Genomic DNA, 23,225 nt, shown 5'->3' with positions numbered 1-23,225 from the left:
TCTTCTTTTATAACGGTGACACTAGAAACCTTAAAATTACATCATGCTGTTCACACTCTACCTTCATAAGACAACACTGGTGATTAAGACTAACCTGGGGAAGACTCCCTGAGGAGATTCTAACGGGAGGGGGGGTGGGTAAGGAAAGGGGAGCAAGGGAGTGGGGGATGACAGCCATAGCCCGAGATGAAGGAAAGTAATAAGATTTGTTTTTAACAAACCATTTAAAAATAAATCCCTCTAAAAGATAGCCACTGTGTGGTGTCAGCCGGACAATACTGTGCGAATAACGTCTTGGAGGAAGAAAAGCCCCCAAAGAACTGGAGTTCAGCATTGAAGGTTCCTGATGGAACCACCCCGGCTGGCATTGGGAGGCGAGCCGGCAGGGCGTGGGAGGGCCCCGCCCGGGAAGGAGGAGCTTCCCGGGGTGGTGCAGGGAAGGCCCAGGAGCCACGCGGCTCAGGAAACCACCCCCGCGGCTGGATAGGAGGACACCTCACTGGCTCCTCCTTCAATGACTCTCCCTAGGCCCTTACTCTGAAAGAGGGAAATCACCTCTTCAACCATGCCCTCCAGGCCCATGCCTACGCTACACCTCCAAAGCCGCCTCCACTGGGAGCTGAAAGACCCCACCCAGGTGGGCCCCAGGGATGCCCAGGACCGCAGCCAGCCAGGTGTGCGCTTGGACTGCACGCGCCTGCGCGAGAACCCCCGCCAGAAGGCTTCCAGCTTCAGCCCTCTGCGGCCTTGCTTTCGCCCCGCCTCCACCCGGCTACGTCACAAAGAGTGACGTGTAAAGCGAACAATCACAGTCCCTCTCCTCGTGAGCCAGTAGGGAACGGGGAGGGCGGGGTGGGGGGGGGGTGGGCAGAGGACGGACGGAGAAGGCTTTGAGGGGCGGGCTTGTCCCAGTCACCCAATCAGAAAGCTCTGGGGAGGAGCGGGGCGGGGCCCGAGAAGCGGGTGGGGGGGTGGGGCTAGGGACAGGAGTTAGAAGGCCGCGGGGAGGAGAGGGCGGGCTCCCGGAGATTAAAAGCGGCCAATCAGAGCGCGCCGGCTTCACTCGGAGAGCGGCGTGGGGCGTCGCCACCGCCGCCGCCGCCGCCGCCGCCGCGCGCGCCGGGGGCTGGTTAAGGCCATGAAACAAAAGAATCCCTGAGAGGGGAGCCGCGGCCGAACCTCCGTCAGCCCGCCCCGCTGCCGTCCCCACCCACCCACCTAGTTACCTGCCTCTGCCTCCTTCCCCTGCCCCTCCACCCCGCCCTCTCCGCTCTCCGGGCGGCCCTGGCGCTGCTCGGCCCGGGTCGCTCGGCCCCGCCGCCTCCCCTGAGGAAAAGTGTTTGCGCGCTGAGCCGGGCCGGGGCCCTGTCCGCCATGGGGCTCGCCGCCCGCCGCGCCTGACGCGGCCGCCGCCGCCGCCGCCGCCGCCGCCATTGACAGCGCGCCGCCGCGATGCCGAGCGGCAGCTCCGCGGCCCTGGCCCTGGCGGCGGCCCCGGCCCCGCTGCCGCAGCCGCCCCCGCCGCCGCCGCCGCTGCCGCCGCCGCCGCCGCCCCCAGCGGGCGGCCCGGAGCTCGAGGGGGACGGGCTCCTGCTGAGGGAACGCCTGGCCGCCCTGGGCCTCGACGACCCCAGCCCGGCGGATCCCGGCGCCCCGGCGATCCGGGCCGCGGCGGCGCAGGGCCCGGCCCGGCGGGCGGCGGGACCGTCACCCGAGGAGCGGGCGCCGCCCGGCCGACCCGGCGTCTCGGAGGCGGCCGAGCTGGAGCTAGAGGAGGAGGAGGAGGACGACGACGACGACGACGAGGAGGAGGGGGAGGACGCGGAGCTGGACGGAGACCTGCTAGAGGAGGAGGAGCTGGAGGAGGCAGAGGAGGAGGGCCGGCCGTCCCTTCTGCTGCTGTCGCCGCCCGCGGCCGCCGCCTCTCAGACCCAGCCGATCCCGGGCGGGTCCCTGGGGTCGGTGCTGCTGCCCCCCGCCGGCTTCGATGCCCGGGAGGCGGCCGCGGCGGCGGCGGCAGCGGGGGTGCTCTACGGAGGGGACGATGCCCAGGGCATGATGGCGGCGATGCTGTCCCACGCCTACGGCCCCGGCGGCTGCGGGGCGGCGGCGGCGGCGGCGGCCGCCCTGAACGGGGAGCAGGCGGCCCTGCTCCGGAGGAAGAGCGTTAACACCACCGAGTGCGTCCCGGTGCCCAGCTCCGAGCATGTCGCCGAGATTGTCGGTCGCCAGGGTGAGTGCGAGTAGGGGGTTGGGGGGGGGGGGGGCTGTCCAGCTGGGCTGGGCCCCGGGCATGAGTGGGGAGACGAAAGAAAGGAGCTTGGGGCTGGAAAGGCGAACCTGGCGAGGCCCCTAGGTCCACCGGGAAGGGGTATGGGAGGAACCCGAGGGGCTAAGAGACGAGAAGATGGGTCACCTTGCGAACCGCTCCCCCACCCCCCGCCACGGTATCCCTCTCCTCCTGCACGGTACAAGGCGATAAGTTTCTCGAGCCACCGAGCCCGGCGGTGTCCCCTTGACTCGGGCTGTATTCCTGGAACACCCCGGCTGGCGTGACACCAGAAACAACCTGAGGTGGTAAAAGGTCGGGTCGGTGGATTCGGTGTCGTGCACGAAAAGCTTCGAGATAGCAAGTTTGCGCAGCCGACTACTGTCTTTGTAAAAAGCTCTCAGCCTGCCTTTCAGCGGCTTGCTGGGAAGAAGAAATTGACAGAAATGGAGGCTTGTGGTGGGGGGGGGAGCTCATTCGCGAGGGATGAGGGGATGTTCAAGTGGTCGTTCTTACCGCCACCCCCCACCACCACCACCTCGCTGTTCAGAAACTTAGCTTCTTCGCTAACTCTGTCGATCGATCTTACGGTATTCTTTTCGATACATTTTAACTCTCGAAAGGACAGAGTGGCTACCTTTTAGAACGCTTTAGGGTACACAATGAAGGAAAATTGGACAGTAAAGTAATTGAGTTTAAGGAACTTTGTGCGTTCATACAGTTTTCAGTAGATTCTCCTCACTTGCCAGCACACCAGTACTGCAGACAGACTCCTCCCACATTGTTCAGACAAAGGACCTATGTCTCAGATTCCAGGAGTAGATTTGTGAAGGTGGGGGAAGGGGATGCCCAGAGTACCTCTCTATCCGACATTTTTAGGGAAGGTCCTATGCTCTTTAGTGTAGCTTCCCCCGCTTTATTGAAGGAGTGAATATTCTCTGCAGCTGACTTACTACAATATGATTGAACCTGGTTGATGCATGTCTGTCTACTGTTAGGTTGAGAGCATTGTTGGGGTCAAATAAAAAGAAATGATGGCGCTGCTGCTTAAATGATCTCATCTTTCCCAAGTGGTCTAAAGTACACATAAATAAGGTCTGTCGAAATGGTGGTTTCAAATATCAGAGTTGGCTCATTTCTTACCCCTAGGATTTTAATATGAAAAATCCATCCATCTGAAATCTGGATGGAGGGGATAGCATATTTCAAACTGCCTGGTACTTAAAGACAGTGTTCAAAGCTGATGCCATTCCCTTAAGAGTTTATTCCCATGGTTTGGTGAATAAATTTTGCCTGCCTTTTTGGGTTTTTTTGGTTTGTTTTGTTGTTTTGCTTTTGCAGTACTGAAGATGCCAGTCCCAGAAAGAACTGTTTCACCTCCCATAAGATAAAATTGTAACATCTCAAATTATAGATCCAGAATGAGTTGGTTATTCCATTAACAGCATCTGGGAATTACTATATATCAAGCTTACATTCTGCCAGGCATTTGAGTTTATGGCAGTTGGGAATGTGAGATTAGTTCCAACTAACTTGCCACCCTTAAGAAGAAGCCAACAGTCTACTAAAAACAGCGGAGTGGCACTAATCTGTAATTAACGTCATTAACTGTAGTGTGTGACAAAGTCCGTACATGTATCAGCTGTGGGGGGCCCTTGGAGAAAATGGATAGGACTTTAACAAATGGAAGGTGGAAGAAAGACTGAGGAACACGGTGAGGAAAGGTGTGGAGAAATAATCTCTAGGTATGGTTGGAAAGCTGTGAGGGGGACTGTTTGTTTTGATACTTAGAGTCTGATACTTAACAGAGTGGGGAACAGGTGATGGCAAGGTGTGTGTTCAGGCCCTTCTAGGCTGGAATTTCCTCAGCACAAGTTGCTTCAGTTTGCTTATGGTGACAGTTTAGGACAACAAAGGAAAACGCTTAGAGGCCAGTTTTACTAAGGGACAAGATACTGATAGCTTTTAGTTTAATATGAATTTTTGTCTTCTGCATTATACCCTTTAAAGCATGGTAAAATGGCCCTTAATTAGGCAATTACCTTTATACCAATCTATTATTTAAAAGTAAACTGAATTCCAGGTTTTTATCTTGCACCAAATTATAGCAATGAAATAAAGTCTTTAGTTTTTCCTCTTAAGGCAGAGCTTATTAGTTAATAAGGAAATGTGAGTCTATTTATGTCTTAGGACATAGAGACAAATTGATGACTGTTCTTTTGCACTTAATATTTTCCCAGAGTTGACAGTACTGTTAAAAGTATGTCATCATTCTCAAGATTATCTTACCTTAAGAGGAAAAAGTTTTACCCTTTTCCTGTTCTGAACCATTCAACTAGTGGATCATTGACCCCTTTGCCACCCTTAACTTCAGCTGCACCATTATAAAACCTGTATTTTCCCACTCACACAGAGGACCAGGCAACTTCTAATGTTTGCATCCTTTTACAGTGTGATAATTTTCCCTTTCCCTAAGTGAATAAATGGGGCAAATCATTTCATTTACTTTTTGCTTTGGAACAGAATTTTCCTCCTTAAGAATTATCCCTTCCTGCCATTTTTATTCATTACCTGAAGTCATAATTTTCTGTTTGACATCTCTTAATTGGTTTTGGAAATAATTATGTCACAGATGGAGACATCTGTGACTTCAGCTCTGAAGCAGAGAGTAGGACAAATGGAATTCTGAGTCATATAGACTAGCAACTCCTGTAGATGGCCTCTAGTTTCAGTGTCTTTCAGAAAAACAAACTACTGCTTTTGATAGTGATGAAAGTTGGCAGTGTTGACCTCATATTTATACTCCCCAGCAGCAAATGTTGAAGGTTAAATCATTTGCAAATGTTAAATTGGTCCCCCTTTTTAAGTTTGCATCTCATTTTGAAACCAACAGTACTGTAAAATAAAAGCCAGGCACTAAAGAGGGTTGTTGATAATCAAAGAAGTTCTGGAATATAGACAGCAAAAGTAAACCTGACAACAGATTTAAGACCTAACTTTTTTAAAATGTAGTACCTGCAAGATACATTCACAGTGGTTAACAGGACGTTTAAGTCAGTGGACTTTGCTCCAATTTGTATAGTCATTGAGAACCAGTTAGACTGAAAAATGAATTAAAGTACAACTCTACTTAACGATGGTATAAATAAATGTTGAATGTCATAAGTTCATTTGTTTTAAAGACTTGTAACCCAAGGTTTTATAGTACAGTTTAAGATTAATGTACATCTTTAACTGTTTTCATGAGTGATTTCCTTGATGGTATATGTGTGTTTTCTAACCTAGTTGAGAAAAGCTGTTTCTGGGGGTGGGTGGGTGTGTGTGTGTGTCTGTCTGTCTGTCTGTCTCTGTGTGTGTGTGTGTGTGTGTGTGTGTTGGCTCTTTGCGACCTTTTTGGACTGTAGCCCACCAGGCTTCCTTGTCATGGGATTTTTCAGGCAAGAATACTGGAGTGGGTTGCCATTCCCTATACCAGAGGATCTTCCTGACCCAGGGATGGAACCTGCGTTTCCTTGCAGGCAGATTCTTTGTTGCTGAGCCACTGGGGAAGCCTCTTTTTTTTGTTGTATGCTCTGTCAAAAAAATATTTAAGTTGATAATCTCAATATGTGAATATTTATGAATAATACATATGCTGATATGCTATACATTTTTAAAACATGTAAACAATTTAAAAGGATGAGTTAAAGATGGAAATTGGAGTGTTTTGATTTTTTTTCCTGCACTCCAATGACTTTTCTTGTACCCTGGTTTGGCTATTACTGAGCTAGACCTCCTTAGAAATTTTTTTTCTTTATTGAGCTACTGTTTCCATTGATCTCCAGTGATTGTGTATATTGCCACTTTTTAAAACAGGTAATATGACACATCCTCGAGAAAATTTTCCCCAGTTTCCTAGGATGGAACAAGTTTTCAGGTTCTAAAAAGAGAAAGTTTGGTATTGTACATAAATTCCCTGTTTAAGAAGAAATATCTATTTCATGAGGAGAAATAGTTTCAGAATAATGCTAAAGCACAGTGTCTTTTTCTTTTGGGAGGAGGGTTGTTGGCATTCCCAGTTTCAGGTACTGTATTACCTGGTGTTTAAGTCTGGTAGGTGGTTATCCCCATTTTACAGACATAGAAACTGAGGTGCTAATAGGTATCTTGCTCAGGTAGTGGATCTTGGGGTTAGATCAGTTGTTTGATAATGGGGATAAAGTTCTCAATTCTACATTGCTGCCTCAGTATTAAGCATTTTGCTCAGGAATAATATTTTGGGTCAATTTCAATCCCAAACATGATTTAGGATATTGTGTTTCTGATATGCATAGCTTAAAATATCATCATCACTATCCAAATTAATTTACTTAATAAAATTTTGGTGTCCAGAAGGCACAAGTATTGTTCTAACATTCTACTTCTATTATGTCTAACTAGAAATTCGCTATCATTTATAATTCAGAAAGTTAATTTGTATGTATATACATGCTAGCTTTAAAAATTAAACGTTGTCATTTTTTTAGACTTTAAGATCCAAATAATGATTAATATTAGTTCTGGAACCTTAATTGTTTTGCAAATGGGTGGGGAATCCACTGCCTTTTCTTCCTGCCTTATTGAACTAATGAACTATTTTGATTCACTAAGGAGGAAGTGGAAAGTAAAGTGGTAATTCAAGGGTGTGTTTTCTGCCCCCTGGTAGAAATGCCAGTGACCTAAAACTGATGCAGGGAGTCAAGTACGTGAGACCTATAGAGATTTCTTCAAGGAAGATTTCCAGTAATGTCTATGGGTTGGAATTCTAGACAGTTCTTAACATCTTACATTTTCAAGGAAAGGTGGAATTTAGTTATAAGATCATGCTTAATATTTTGTGGATCTGGTTTTGAATGAATTTAATATTTGCACAGATGGAAGAATTTGTTGCTTGTGTCTTAAATTGAAGACAAAAATTATTTTAGAATATATGTTTTACTATAAAAATATATGTTGAAAACTGTCCCATATTGCCCGTAGCAGTCCTTGCTTAGCTGTGATGTGTTGAAAAGAGATAGCAATCAGAAGTTAAACTTCCTAAATTCTGATTACTCTTTGGCAGTAAGTCACTTTGTGGCCCTGGACAAATCACTTAAACTCCCTAGGATCTAGATTCCTCTTCTTCAGCTGGGTATAGGTATATCTACAGTACCTCTAGGAACTGTGAATTGTAAACAAATAAATTGACATATATGAAACTAAGTGATAAGTACATACTACTGTTGTTAAGTTAAATCTGAAATTAATTGTTAATCTCGTTCACCTTTTCTCTGCTTTAGCAGACAGTTTCACACGTTACTGTATCCTTCTAATGTGACAGAACTGAAAGGAACTGATATCTAAATGATATCTAAATGCCATTAGACACATGGAACTTCTATCCAGATAGGCATAAATGATGCTGTAATGACAAAGAACCCCAACATCTCAGTATTAAAATGACCAGTGACTTATTTCTTTTTCACAGGGGCTCTGCTCATTTTGGTCATTCAGGGTCTTAGACCAACAAAGCTGCCACCATCTCAGGTGTTGGCTGGTCTTCCTCTCTGTGCCTGAACGATGAGACGGTGGCATAGCACACAACAGTCTTTAAATGTTAGACCTGAAGTAGCGTGGTGATCACATCCACTCATATTTCATTAATCAGAACAAGTTATCTGGCCACTGTTAACTTCAGGTGGGTTGAGAAATTGCATTACAATCATGTGCCCACAGGAGAGAGCCAGAATATTCATGAACAGCCATGATGACTATCACAGTATTATCTTTTAAAGTCTATGGGATTGTGGCAGAATTTTTTTAATGTAATTTATGCCTTAATAGCATTTGTAATTTAAACTCAAAATGGGAAAAAAAGAGATAAAAATGTTCATAAGATACTAAATAGGAAGTGTGTTTGCAGTTTAAAACTCCTTGAGGAACTTCCCTGGCAGTCCAGTGGTTAAGACTCTAGGCTCCCACTACAGAGGGCTCATCTGATCCCACAACCCACATGCTGTGGTCAAAAAAAAAACAAAAACACAAACTCCTTTAGGAAACTCCAAAGAGATTATGAATAATCTATTTTAAAACCTCATTGATCTTCAGGTGATTCTAAAATGATATGTTTATCAAACTACATCTTAATCTTTCCCAATGGCCTATATACCATGTTGCATGTTTACTCTTTAACTATTCTCCCCATATTACCATTAGGTACTCTATAGACATTTATAATGATTACATCTGATATTTAAGCTTTTAAAATGATTTTCTAACATTAGTAATATCAAGCCAAGCTGTACTAAATTGAACATGTACAGCGTGGTGTTATTTTGAATCCTTTTGAGTCTTTATTTCAGTGATTGATTCTGAGAATTCTAAGTTACACTGCATAATTGCACTGCCTCTTTCATGCCAGGGTTCAGGATTTAAGAACAATTCATGTGGGCATGACTTGTTGCCTTTGTCCAGTGAGCAGAAACTGCAGTTCATTTTATGCAGGGAAACCTGGTTTGACCATAAGTAAAGTGGTATCATGAAATAAGACTGGGCCTTAAAATAATAAAGAAAATTATTTAATGAACTGCAGATATACTTGAAGATAAGCATAAAGCTTCATCTTAAACACAGTTAGAGAAGAGTGGGGAGGGAACAGTTGCAAACTTCTAGAAGGTTACCAGTGTAAAATGTTTACCCTTTGGGCTGACCTCCTTTCTATACCACTGTCCCCTTGCCTTTGGCTTATCTTCTACCTTTCTACCAGTACCTGCAGTAAGGACATTGAACTTGGAGTTAAACTTGTTAGAGACACGGTTTTACCATTTGTTGCCTGTGACCGTGGACTGAGTCTTGGTTTCCTCTTGGGGGGAAAAACTTGTTCCATCCAGTCTATAGTCTGAAAGAGAATCATTTACAGATGAATCTGATTCCATTATATGGTTCCCAAACAGGAGTAACTCTAAGTTTCTATTAACATCCTCTAATGGGCTTCCCTGGTAGCTCAGAGGTTAAAGTGTCTGCCTGCAATGCAGGAGACCTGGGTTCAATCCCTGAGTCAGGAAGATCCCCTGGAGAAGGAAATGGTAACCCACTCCAGTATTCTCGCCTGGAGAATCCCATGGAGGGAGGAGCCTGGTAGGCTACAGTCCATGGGGTCGCAAAGAGTCAGACATGACTGAGCAACTTCACTAATGGACATGAACATAAGTTTAAAATCCCCAGTTAGGAAAATTGTTCTACCTCTCATCGCTAATTTACACCCTCTTCTGGGTGTCACAGGTTTAGTGAAAGGCCAAATGGGAGCCCTTTTTTGTTGCATATGTGGATCCTCTTGTCTAAACTAAGTGAAAAAGGAGAGGGGGGGATTTTAAATTTAGTTAAACCTCTGTTTTTAAAACTACCTCATATATTTTGGGAATTCTCCGCTTCTAAGAATCAACTGGGAAAAGAAGGCAGGTTGAGAAAGTGGCGTGTTTAGGGAATTGGGGTATTTCGGGGTCGTTAGTTTATAACTTTGGACAATTCTTGGCTTCAGTTTTCTCCACAAATAAAGTGAGATTGGACTAGATTATCTCCTGTAACCCTTATATTCTTATCTTTGTCCAAGAAGAGTGCCTAGAATCATGTGAAAGTAAACCAGATTTAAAATTACCAGTTAGATTGACTTTGACATATCTCCTCCGAGGTTTTTTTTTGTAAAATTAATATCTTAAACATATTTTTAATAATCTAAATATAAGTTTTATCTTTAGGACTTAAAGGTTTTTTAATGTTTTTAACTTCCTAGAGAAAATCGATTCATTTGAGTTTTTCTTTAAAAATAACATTTAAATGTGTCAAGTTGTATGTCATCTCATTTGATCCATTCTTATTGCACCATACAGATAAGGAAATAGGTCTATGGAGATGTAAGTAACTTACCCAGGGTCACATTGAATCAGAGATTTCAATGCTCCCAACTCTGTAAATGGTAGAACAAGCAGACAAAGCAGCAAGGATATAGAGGACTTGAACACCGCCACCAGCCAACGGTATAAGAAAAGAAAATGATAGATCAATATCTGTACATGAACACATATAGTCAACAAATCCTTCTGATGCTTGAAGTTGGATACAGGTCAGTGAGGGCAGAACTGAATCTCAGTCATCTTAATCTCAGTTAAATTACCTGAAACATAGCAGATACTTGCTATTTATTTTATTGAACTGAACTATTGGACTACAGACTTGCCATTTTAGTATTTATCATTATAGTTTTCATATTGTGAGGTTTTCTTCCCTCTTGCCTTTATCTCTAACCCTTTACCTGAGGAGTCAGTCAACCAAAAGTTGTTTGGATCTGTTTGTTCTAGATGCTACTTGATTTAGGGCATTATATGTCTGTATGAATACTGGTAATAAGCAAATCTAAAAAGTCACATAAATGAAACAGAAGTGTTGAAGAAGTGATGTCTAATGTGAAACTGTATTCTTAACAGAAAATTTCAGCAATTTTTGACTGGGGCTACAAGAAGGACCCTTGAGCAGGGAAAGGAAAGCTATCTCTGCATTGTACATTTAGGAATCTATTACATTGTAATCTAAACAGTTTATTTAAATGTTGAGTTAAGTTGTGTGTGTAAGAAACACTCTCTTACTCGATTTATCTGATATTCCCCAGTCCTTGAAGCTAATAATACTGAAAAATCGAGTCCCTATAAAATTGTAGGAGCTTTTGAATAGTCTGTCAAGATTATCCCAAGAGGAAAAGGGTCTTATTTATATGTACAATCATTAAAGAATTTGATCCCCCCTTGTTAATTCTAATATATCATGAAATATACATATAAAATAATGTGTTTCTCTAATGCTTTTAGAGAAAAATAGTATGGAGGAGTGTGGCGACAACGTGTGTTGAGGTCTGGCTTTCCAGCTGGGAGATCTTTCTAATCTCTTTCAGTTTGTTTCCTATATTTCCTAAAGCTGTTAAGCTAGTCATCACTCTGTTATGCTGATTAAATGAAAATATAGGAAAGTTTTGAAAAATGCATTACAAGTTTATTATTTCAAAGGCAATCCTTTTGGCTCCATTTACTTATGAAACACTTGAAGTGGTGGGGGTGGAGAGGGGAGAGGGGCTTGATAGCCTAAAAAGCTGTCCTTTACTGAGCACCTACTTGAATAATAGGCACTGTGATGAGTATTGTTAATACGTTATTTCATTTAATCTTTGCAACAACCAAGTGAGAGAAGTAACTTTGATTACAGTTTCTGGGCTTCCAAGGTGACACCCAGGGTGGGCCTCAGGGCAAGTGGTAAAGAAAACCTGCCTGCTAGTGCAGGAGAGCATAAGAAACGTAGATTCAATCCTTGGGTCAGAAAGATCCCCTGGAGGAGGACAGGGCAACCCACTGCAGTACTCTTGCCCGAGACATCCCATGGACAGAGGGGCCTGGCCTGCTGTGGTACATAGGATCGCCAAGAGTCAGACATGACTGAAGCAACTTAGCACACACCCGAGGAGGGAGAGGTTTAGTGACCTGTTAGAGCTCGCAAAGATGGTTAGTGATGGTCTGTTCACAGTCTTGTGCTTCCAGCTGTTACTCAACCTACTTTTCTTGAGGAAAGGAAGAATAGATGTGTATACATGTGAGATTGTCCCACGTGCTTTATAGCTTTCAGAAAGAAGTGATTTTGTATGTCCCAGGAGAAGAGGGACTTGGTCAAAAATAAAAGCATTGGAAAGGACCTAGAGGTTGAATGACCTAACATTAAAACCACAAGCAAACTGGTGGTAGATTAGAGCCCAGTCCAGCAGATAATCAGTTTTTTGCTCCTTACATTTCCTTTAAACTAGACCTTGGAATAGTATTAGTAAGCTGTAGCTGTAATAGTAATAGTCATATCCATATTTGTATTATTCTTGAGTTCACAGAGCCTTCAACACACAGGCTCATCTTTTCCAAATGACTGTGTTTGTTACTCAGAAGATACAGGGTGAGGGGGCAGTGCTAGGAGGATTTTCCAGATTATTTAGGGAAATATCTGAGTAGAGACAGGAGGAGCCAGGCACATTTAGGAGATGATGAAGTCTAGGAGAAGGTAGGTGATGCCACTTAGTTAGGAGAAGGATGGGGAAAGGGAGGTGGGATGGGGAGGTAATTTTTAAATATTAAGCCCAGCATTCTAATTTTCTTGAAGATAAAAAGAACTGCTTCACTCTCCCCTCCCTACTTTTATTAAAGCAGGTATGTTTGTGTATATGCATGTACACTCGTTTCCCTTTTAAAATAAAACCTCTTGGAGACAATTTCTGAAGAAAGATATACCTGAGGATGACCCAAAGTGAAAATATATAGACCTTAGTTTTGGTGTGTTTATAAGGGTTTTAGCTTTCTTAAATCACCTTATATTTGTAGCTAATTTATGAAATATGAGTGGAAAATATAATGAATTTGATTTCTGGAAAACAAAACCCTCTGTCAAAAATCAGCAACACTTCCCATAGCATTTGGGGTTCCTTTCTTTAAAAAACAAAACAAGTTCTTTGCACCTACCAGACAGAATTTTAACTCCCATGCCTTTGTTAAACTAAATCATCCCCCATCTGACCTAAAGCTCCCACAGCACTGAGCCAGGTGTGGTATCCAGGCTGCCATCTTGGGCTCTTGATTCCTGCTTTGGCACTTGCAGTTCTCTTGACTCTCCTTTCCACCTGGCAGAACTACTTTCTTCAAACCTAAGTTCAAATGCATTTGAAGCCTTCTTTCATCTTCTGTAAACAATAAGGCCAAACCAAGTCGCTTCAGTCGTGTCTGACTCTGCGACCCCACAGACGGCAGCCCACCAGGCTCTGCCGTCCCTAGGATTCTCCAGGCAAGAACAGTGGAGTGGGTTGCCATTTCCTTCTCCACTGTAAGCAGTAAAGCCCTGCCTTTTTCTGTACTTGCATTGCTTTGTATGCCTGTTTTCATTAAAGCAGTTGCCTTATATCAGTATTGTTTTCATGACTGTTTCCTTTCTACATTGTCAGCTCCTGGAGAGCAGAAATTATTGTAGTTTCTGTATATCACCTGGAATTAGCCACCTGCACCTTTCTAGGGAACTTGATACTTGAATTGGTAAGTTGAAGCATCAGGCTGGTGGATGTTCTGGGCCGAAGGAATGGTTTAGCTAGGAACACTTAGCCACATCCCAGAGGACAAGTGGAGACCAGGTTCACTTGTCAGTTTCTTACCAAATCACTCATCTCTCAACATAAACACCCTGTCTGCATCAACACCCTGGCTTATATATTTCTTTTTGACCTGTTTTGATTTTTATCAGTAGTTTACCCCTTCACCCTACTTCAGTGCCTGTGATCTCCAAACTTTTCTTGTACTTGTATCTCACTACTGCTCTGGACAGTGGGTCACTATTCTTGTGTTAGGGTTTCAGATTTTTCTGAATCCAATACTTTGCTTAAAAGCCAGGAGTCTGGAAGAATGGATAAAATTGGAGGAACAGAAAATTGGTGTTGTGGTAGGCAGAATAAACCCCCTTTCCCTGAAGATGCCTATACCCTCTATCCCTGGAAACCCTGACTGTGCAGATGTGGAGTATGGACCTTGAGGTGTAACGGTTATCTGAGATTAGCTGGGTGGGCCCGGTGTAATCACATGAGTCCTTCAATGCAGAAGAACTTCCCAGCTAGGTCAGATATGAGAAGGGTTCAGTCCCCATTGCTGACTGAAGATGGAGAGACAGGGCCACAAGCTATGTTGGTGACCTCCTGAGGTGGGGAATGGCCTTCAGCAGACAGTCAGCAAGAACACAGGGAGCTCAGTCCTGTGATGATAACAACTCAGTTCTACCAGTAAGCCAGGTGAGCAGGCTCTTCCCTGGAGCTTCCAGAGAGGAACACAGTCCTGCAAACGCCTTGATTTTAGCCCTGTTGAAACCCATGTCAGAAGTGTAAAATAAAAAATTTGTGACATTGAAAGCACTGTGTGAGGTAACTTGTTATGGCAGCATTAGAAAACTAAAGCAGATAATAAAAGTAAAGAACAGAACAAGGTTTCTAGATTGAGGCCTCCATTTTCCTCCTAGCTCTCAGCTCCCAGAGGCCACCTACACTTCCTTGCCATGAGGCCTCCATGGGCAGGTCAAGCATAGGTTGCTTTCTTCCAGAAAAGCCAGAGCACATCTGACTACTTCTGAAGCCTGCTGGAGAAAGCTCTTCCAAAGAACTTGTGATTAGGTCAGGCCCACCCCTGTGATCTGGATAATCTTCCTGTTTTAAGGTGAATTGATTTGGACTGTAATTATATCTACATTGCAGACTATAATTCTATATCTGATTCTTCTAAGTATATCATTCCACATGTTTCATGGAATTAAAAAGCAGCCTTAAAGGTCTAGTCTAGTGCTTTTAAACTTTTCTGTGACAGCCCCCCCCCGCAACTTCCCATCAAAAGAACATTTTATTTTGCAATCAATGTACACATATTTCATCAAAACATTTGGAACCTATTAAATTGCTACTGCAGACCATGGTTTGAGAAACACTCAAGACCATTTCAATTCCTTTTCTTTAAACTCCTCTCCCAGCAACAGAGGCCCTCTCCCTTTTAACTGCTCAGGCAGCTGGTGGGAAAGACTCTTTACCCTGGAGAAGCCAGACCCAACCTTTTGCTATACCAGGAAGTGAGAAGACCAGAATTCTGGCTGCAGCTAAAGAGTTTTAAGGTGAATCACAGCCCTAGCCACAGTGATACAGAAAGGGGAAATGGGTTCCTACAGGAGGGAGGTAAGTTAGAGACTTTTTATTGGGGGAATTTACTTCCAAATCAAAATAAAATGGTAACCATGAAAGTCATTAGTGCCGTCCTGGTTCTTGGTCTCTGCACAGTCTGGTGTACAGCTTGCCGTGTGTTTATTTGTAGCGATGAGAAAACAATTGTTAGTCCCTACCTCTTAGACTTAAAATGCCTTATTCAACTTTGAGGTTATGAAATCATTTACCCTGCTGTTCATAATTTTTTTTTATCTAAATCTCAGAACTAGTCAGAAGTCTGATTGATGTGCTTATTTAGTCTAGTAAAATCTGTCACTTCTTCATCTCTTAATTTTTAAAATTTTCTAATTTAATAACATTTCTTAAAAAAAATAATAATGCATTCTTATGGTTCCAAAATTTGTAAGAATGTAAAAGTATGCCAGGGAAGTTAAGTCACCCTCCTACCCTGTCTCCCTTAGTCTCCCACTTTCATGACTGCAGAGTATTCCCTTACATAGCTGAACCAACTTCCCACTAATATAAACAGGAATACAGAGGTTATTCGTGCCTGGGCAAGTATTCCTGCAGACTTGATTCTGTGAGTGGGATTGCAGGGGCAGAAGGATACAGGAAGTTGTAATTTTGATGGATAGTGCGAACTGCCCTCAAGCAATTTGTACTCTGCAGCTAAATATGAGGGCTTTTCCCCCATTCTTACTAGCACTGTTTGTTTTTGATATTTGACAGTGTTATAGGTGGGAAATGATACCTCAATTCACATGAAAATGGGAATTTTCATATTCAGAGCCTTTTATATGTTTCCTTTTCTATGAGCTCTTTTACCTATTTTTTCTGTGGTTTTTGGTGTTTTGAGATACAAGGGTAAGTATATGGGTACCTGTGTAAGAGAAATTAGCCATTTGTGATGTGAATAATGTTTTTTTTTTTACCTTGTTTTTGGTAAGTAGGCCTTTTGGGCAGGGTAGGCTATCTTACACCCCTATCTCAGAGGTGGTCCACATTCTGCCTTCTCTGTCTTCCTAGTGAGACTGTCAGACACACACTCATTAGTAACAACCAGAGGCTCAGGAGTATCTGACTTAGGCATGGGCATGTTTGTCGCTCAGTTGTGTCCAACTCTCTACAGCCCCATGAACTGTAGCCCACCAGGCTCCTCTGTCCATGGGGATTCTCCAGGCAAGAATACTGGAGTGGGTTGTCATGCCCCCCTCCAATATTATACCTACTGGGTATCAAGCAAAGTATTCCTCTAAGGTTCATCTGACAATTGCTTATTTTCTCAGAAGCATTTCGAGAAGTTTCTTCATTTAGCTTTCTAATGTTCACTGCGGTAAGCGTTGAGAAGGCTAGACCCTCACACTAACTCTCCCTTTGTCCTTAATAGAGTTTGTGAAGTGTTTTTCTCTAGGATGATCAGGGCCCTCTTTGTTAGAAACCTGTGATTCTAGCAGACTGCCTTCTTGTTAGGTTGTAGTGCCGAGAAGAAGCTCATGTATCCAAATAATGATAGTAAATAACTCCTCTGAGGGTGCAATAGGAAGAATTAGGCATTCTCACCACCCCTTCAGACTTTCCTAGGAGTCTCTCCATCAGTCACACACTGGCCAATGGAAATGATTGTCGTTCTCGGCCTCAAGCAACGCCTCCTCTGCTGAGTGAGGGAGTTTCCTAGATTCAGCCTGCGTGAATGATAAGTGGATGTGGAAGTTTTATGGTCTTCCAAGTAGTGCACTTTCTGTGGTGGAGCAGAGGCAGGTATAGATTTTCCTATACGCCGAAGTCACACTGTCAATGTAATCCTGTAGTTCATTGTGGATATAAACTTACAGCGGCGCTCTGTGATAACCTTTGTGTTCTACAGCAGCATAACTAGACTAATTGTAGTAATTTCTTGATAGCCCCCAACCCACTCTGTCACCCTGCCCTGCTTAGCTCCTCTGGTTCTTCCACTACGTGCATTCCTTGCAGTTTTGCTTTTAGCTGTGCCACCCGACCCACCCCCACCCCCCTGGTCTTCTCAGATATAACCTTCAGGTTAGGGTAAACCTGACTCAGGGAAAGCAGCAGAAACTTCACAGAGAATGAGGCACCTAATAAACTAAAATCTGAAGGGCCATCAGGAATTCAGCAGAGCTGGTAGCAAAGGGGCATGGATAAAGGAACATTTCTGATGGTGGAAGCAAGGAGCATGGGTAGGCATATGGTGGAAGCACACCACAGAGTTTAAGCAGTGAGCAAGGGGGAAGGAGGGGCGCAGAGATAAGGCGAGAGAGGGGTAGTCTTCAGGCACAGGGTCACCTTCCATGTGCCACACTGTCTGGACTTGATCCTGACAGTACAAGGGAGTCATTAAGGCCTTGCGCAAAGAAGTGAGCCTTTGGTCGGTGCTTTTTTAGAAAGCATCATCTACCTAAAGTGAAGGTAGAGAACTGATTGGAGTGAGGCAAGAATGGAGGAAAGGAGACCTATTTTGTGTGGGGTGGAGGGTACTAGTGCAGTCACACAGGTTGGGAATGATGTCCAGAAAGAATTAGTTTTTGTACACTGTGACTTTGTTGAGGGCAGGGGAAAAAAAGTTTTAAGAAAATGATCTGCTCAGGTTGTGGTGTGTGTTTTTCGGTAGCATCTAACTGCTTTATTTTGAGAAACTAGGAATAGCATGATACAGTCACGAGAAGAAATCTGTTCTGGCAAGCTTCACTTTAAGATCTTTGAAAAGCATAACCCCAGAGTCTCATGCCTTTAGTGTATATCTGGTATCTTAAGTTACTGTTCGAAAACCTCCAGTGTTACACAGTTGGCACTGCTAATGGCTGATTACTCCAAAAAGTAATCTTTGGGTAGCTATACATATGTATCTTAGATATTTTATTTAGTCAGCTTAAATATACTTAGGATTTAGAACCAAAGACTTTTATTTGAGAATGGGGCTGCCAACCAGCATAGTCCTTCAATAAAACCACATCCAATGAACCATTCTCCATACAATTTCCAGTATGTTTCTTTGGAATTTAGCAAGAACTTCACAATGAATACAAAATTACTTTGCACCAGTTTTTTTAACCCCGTAAGTTTACAGTTGTCTCACCCGTACTTCAGCAGCATCTTTTTTTTTTCTTTAAGGTACTCATCATTATTGAAATTTTTAAAAATAATCAATTTTGATACAAGTTCCATATCTTGAGTTTATATGTCACTGCTTTAAATGTAATTATTAATTTAGTTAATGCATGAGTTCAGTTAGCATAAACAGATGGGGATAAAGACAACTGATTCTTAGTTAAGCCTGAAATCCAACTGATGGAACAGAAATGAGATAATGTGCTCACTTTGAGCACTTTGCTATTGTCATCAATTGAGTTTTACAGAGGGAAGAATAATGTTGAGGTAGAATGACAAGACAGTTAAGTGGAAGTCAGTTGAAGAACTTTTATCATGCAGTATAGTTCTGTGGAATTTGAGGTTCTAGGACCAACAGAAAAAGACTATAGACTATGAAGTCAGACTAGGTTTAATTCTGGCTCTGCTTCTTACTTGCTGTGTGAACTTAGACACGTTACACAATATTTCTATGCTTAATTTTCCTTAGCAATAAAAGGAATGTAATAGTCTTGTCTTTAGGGTTGTTATATAGATTAAATAAGATGATAGGTATCATCTCACATTGTACGTTAATATTTTTTCTTTGCCACTGACACCCTGCAAGGTAGTAAACTATTAGTGTTCTGAAAGTCAGATCCACTCATAGTGTAGCTGGCCTATTTCATGCATCATTTGCAATGACTAATAGCAAGAGGAAGAAAACTATAAGCCTGTCCTCTGCATTGAAGGCCTTCAGTGGAGGCATCACCTCTTTGCTGAGAATGAGATCACCAGAAAAGTACCCCTTAGGATCCAGGAGTCATGGTGGTACTAGGAAAACTTTACCAGCATTTAGTGATAAGTTTTTGTGATAAAGAAATACTCTCAAACTTACAGAGGGAAAGAAAAACTGCCCCAAAACAAACTGCTGTCTTGAAAGGAACTTTCTGTAATTTGTCTTTATCAATATTGTTGAAGTAGATGTTGATACTTAATGAAATATTTTCTTTCTAACAGGTTGTAAAATTAAAGCGCTGAGAGCCAAGACGAACACGTATATCAAAACACCGGTTCGTGGTGAAGAGCCCATTTTTGTTGTCACTGGACGGAAAGAAGATGTTGCCATGGCCAAACGAGAAATCCTGTCAGCTGCAGAGCACTTCTCCATGATTCGTGCGTCTCGAAACAAAAATGGCCCTGCCCTGGGAGGGTTGTCATGCAGTCCTAATCTGCCGGGTCAGACCACTGTTCAAGTCAGGGTGCCCTATCGCGTAGTAGGACTGGTAGTTGGACCCAAAGGAGCAACCATCAAAAGAATCCAGCAGCAGACTCACACGTACATAGTAACTCCAAGCAGAGATAAGGAGCCTGTCTTTGAAGTGACAGGGATGCCCGAAAATGTTGACCGAGCCCGAGAAGAAATTGAAATGCATATTGCCATGCGTACGGGAAACTACATTGAACTCAACGAAGAGAATGACTTCCATTACAACGGTACCGACGTCAGCTTTGAAGGTGGCACTCTGGGCTCTGCGTGGCTCTCCTCCAATCCCGTTCCTCCTAGCCGCGCCAGAATGATCTCCAATTATCGAAATGATAGTTCCAGTTCCCTGGGAAGCGGTTCCACAGATTCCTACTTTGGAAGCAATAGGCTGGCTGACTTTAGTCCAACAAGCCCATTTAGCACAGGAAGCTTTTGGTTTGGAGATACACTACCTTCTGTAGGCTCAGAAGACCTTGCAGTTGATTCTCCTGCCTTTGACTCTCTACCAACATCTGCTCAAACTATCTGGACTCCTTTTGAACCAGTTAACCCACTCTCTGGCTTTGGGAGTGATCCTCCTGGTAACATGAAGACTCAGCGTAGAGGAAGTCAGCCATCTACTCCTCGTCTGTCTCCTACATTTCCTGAGAGCATTGAACACCCACTTGCTCGGAGGGTTAGGAGCGACCCACCTAGTACAGGCAACCATGTTGGCCTTCCAATATACATCCCTGCTTTTTCTAATGGTACCAATAGTTACTCCTCTTCCAATGGTGGTTCCACCTCTAGCTCACCTCCAGAATCAAGACGAAAGCACGACTGTGTGATTTGCTTTGAGAATGAAGTTATTGCTGCCCTAGTTCCATGTGGCCACAACCTCTTCTGCATGGAATGTGCCAACAAGATCTGTGAAAAGAGAACGCCATCATGTCCAGTTTGCCAGACAGCTGTTACTCAGGCAATCCAAATTCACTCTTAACTATATATATATACATAAATACTATATCTCTATATGGACTCGTAAAGGCATGGGTATAATGGTACCCCCAGTAAACTTCCTAATGAATTCTTATGACTGTTATCAGGCTTTATTGGGATTAGGCTAAAGTTGTTAGTAAACTTATAAAAGGCTGCTATGGTAACACTAAACCTAAGTGGTCTCTTGTCTTAGTTTGGTTTGAATTATTAATCTTATCCTGTAGACCCAGAGACATAGCTTGTGTAAGAATTGCTAAAGCTGACGTTCAACTCGGCTGAGTGAAGATTATCATAGGTTGTGTGAACCTATGAGAAAAATGTATACGTCTAAGATTTCCAAATGATGGGTCCCAAAGCCTAACCACATTAAGAGTTTATGGAGGGTACGCGGCATTACAGATGACTCAGACACTTCCAGGGCTGCCTTCTTTACACTGCCAGTTTTGACAAAACAGGTCCGTTTGTTTTTTATTTTACAACAACTTATGCCTAATTCTGCAGGATTGCAAGTAACTTTTTAATGCATTGTGGTTACTTATTGGTAATAATAGGGCTGATGGCGGTTTACTCAATCACTGGTTATAATTTGGGACAAAAACTGCTACATTGACCTTCATCTCGCCCAGAGTGCTCCCGGCTGGTCTGATCAGTGGAGCAGGAATGCAGATGTGTCGATCGTGAATTCCTACCCATTGCCTCCCTTGGTGAATGTGGAAATGGCCACCTGGGTTTTTCCATTCCAGGAAAGGCTTTGGGGTGCACCTGTATTGGCTAATAATTGAGGATACGAACATTCCATTCATTAGTCTGATCAAGCTATTGATTAATTTTTAGACTATAGATCAAAATGTGAAACATTTTATGTTCAATCCATATTTGTCTTGCACATTATAAATGTATTTTTATTTTTTAGTAATCTAGGGGAGGGGGAGGGAGAGAGGGGTAACAATGCCCTCAGCATATTTACAGAAGCAGCTGTGACGACCTCCAATCAGTTTACTTCATTTCAAAACTTATTTCCAATCACAAGGAAAGATTTCTTTAAGATACACTTTTTACATTTCACCTGTGGATGTCTGTGACTTCATCCTCAGTATGTTCCCAAATCTGCTGGCATTGAACGGATAAAACATTATACTGGTGGGTTTTTCTACTAATTATTTTTTGAAGCGTTATTTTCCCAACACAAAAGAGCTTTTTTTCTCAGTATAACAAAAATTGAAATCCTATGTGTATTGAATAGTAAATAGACAAATTTTATTTTTTATTTCCACTTGAAGAGTTACATTTCGTATAAAAGTTTACAAATAACGGTTTTTATTTTGATTTTTTCAGTATAAAAAATTGCCTTGATGGCATATTATGATGTAATGCTAATTGCTTGTAGAATAGTTAAATGTCAGTATTGAAACCTAATCTTTAGCTGCCGTCTTGTAGATACAAACGAATGTTCACCAAGCATGTATTTTGTATTTTGTTGCATTGTACACTGCAACTAATAAGCCAAGGAATCGACATATATTAGGTGCGTGTACTGTTTCTAAAAACCACAAACTAAGAATGATAAATTATCAATATAGTTTAGTATTTGCTAATTTTACTACACTCTTTTGTTATGTATATGTAGGGACGTCATAGGGATTATAAATTCAATTTGAGTAAAGTTTAAAACCATATATTTTATGATAAAGGGCCTTTAACTTAAGATGGCCAAAGCACTGATATTATATATTTGCTGTAAAGAGAATTATAAGAGTTTTATTTTTCTGATATTAAAAGTTACTTAATAAAGACTTGTTTCCATTAACTTGAATGTATTCTCCTTGGTGTTTTTCATGTATTCAGTAGTTTACACTGGAAGACTGCTATTTGCCAGAATTGAAAACGTCCTTTAACAAGAGTTTCCCCTTCCCTAGCCAGTGATCCCTGTTCTGGGTGTGGAACGTGCTGCTTATGCTCCTATCCGAATGTAGCTTTTTTCTTTAAATAGTGTCACATTATAGTAAATCTAGAGATTTGGCTAGTTTTAGATTATATAGTTGCATGTTTATCTAGTTGACAACATAGTCACCCTTAATCTAATATGAATAAAATCGTGAGTGATTTATACATATTAATGTTAACTAACATCCTGAACTCACCTTAGACTTAGTTTTTATCCGTTGTTACAAATTGTCCTTTTATCACCAAAACTATAAAACTAATTTTTTCTAATATGAAGGTGCAAGTTTTTAACTTTGAATTCTGAAGTACCTTCTGAAAGACTTTGTGGTTGATAAAAAAAAATACTGCTCCATTAATGAAAATGACTTTGCTGACTAGAATAAATTGTTGCTGTTTGGTAAAAAGCAAGAATAAAGACACTTCTAGATTGTTTTACTAAAACCAAAATTCTGTCCTTAATACTTAGAGGCATTACACAGCCATAGGAAATCTTTCCATCATAAATTTTGAACAAATTCTCAGGCTGTGCTAGACAACTCTGGAATGTATAGATTTGGTGATGGGCAGGATCATTGCCCTGTGGAATTGTTTCACTCACTTTAGGATTAGCCTCCAGAAGTATGAAAGTCAAATTATTCAACTATGTTGTAGTTTTACAATTCCAGCATAGACTGAGAGGTGAATATGAATTTGAACTTGCACATAGTATAAGGTCAAGATCTTTCAGAGGACCTTGAAAATAATCTCCAAGGCTTTCCTTGCCAGAGGAAGCCAAAACTTTGTCTGAAATTAATGTTAGCAAAACTGATAAACATTTATCCAAGGTCTCCGTCTGAACCTGCCTTTCCTCATATGCCTATATCCATTTTCTTGTTTAAGGAAATACCAGGAGAGGGGCTCCACGAACCCCATGGACCAGTGTTCCCAGGGAA

General features: G+C 42.5%; 1 protein-coding gene across 1 annotated transcript; it reads left to right on the top strand.

Moving 5' to 3' along the window:
• The first annotated feature begins 1,452 nt into the window (after positions 1–1,452).
• MEX3C (mex-3 RNA binding family member C) lies at positions 1,453–22,162 on the top strand. The gene is made up of 2 exons (XM_061131321.1): positions 1,453–2,233; positions 19,125–22,162. The coding sequence occupies exons 1-2, from the start codon at positions 1,453–1,455 to the stop codon at positions 20,348–20,350; spliced, it is 2,007 nt and encodes a 668-aa protein (XP_060987304.1). The 3' UTR covers positions 20,351–22,162.
• Positions 22,163–23,225: the final 1,063 nt, after the last annotated feature.

The sequence above is a fragment of the Dama dama genome, chromosome 27 (genome assembly GCF_033118175.1).
Source record: "Dama dama isolate Ldn47 chromosome 27, ASM3311817v1, whole genome shotgun sequence".
Taxonomy (NCBI): domain Eukaryota; kingdom Metazoa; phylum Chordata; class Mammalia; order Artiodactyla; family Cervidae; genus Dama; species Dama dama.
Note: the sequence above shows the minus strand (reverse complement) of the source record. Positions and strands in the feature narration are given on the sequence as shown.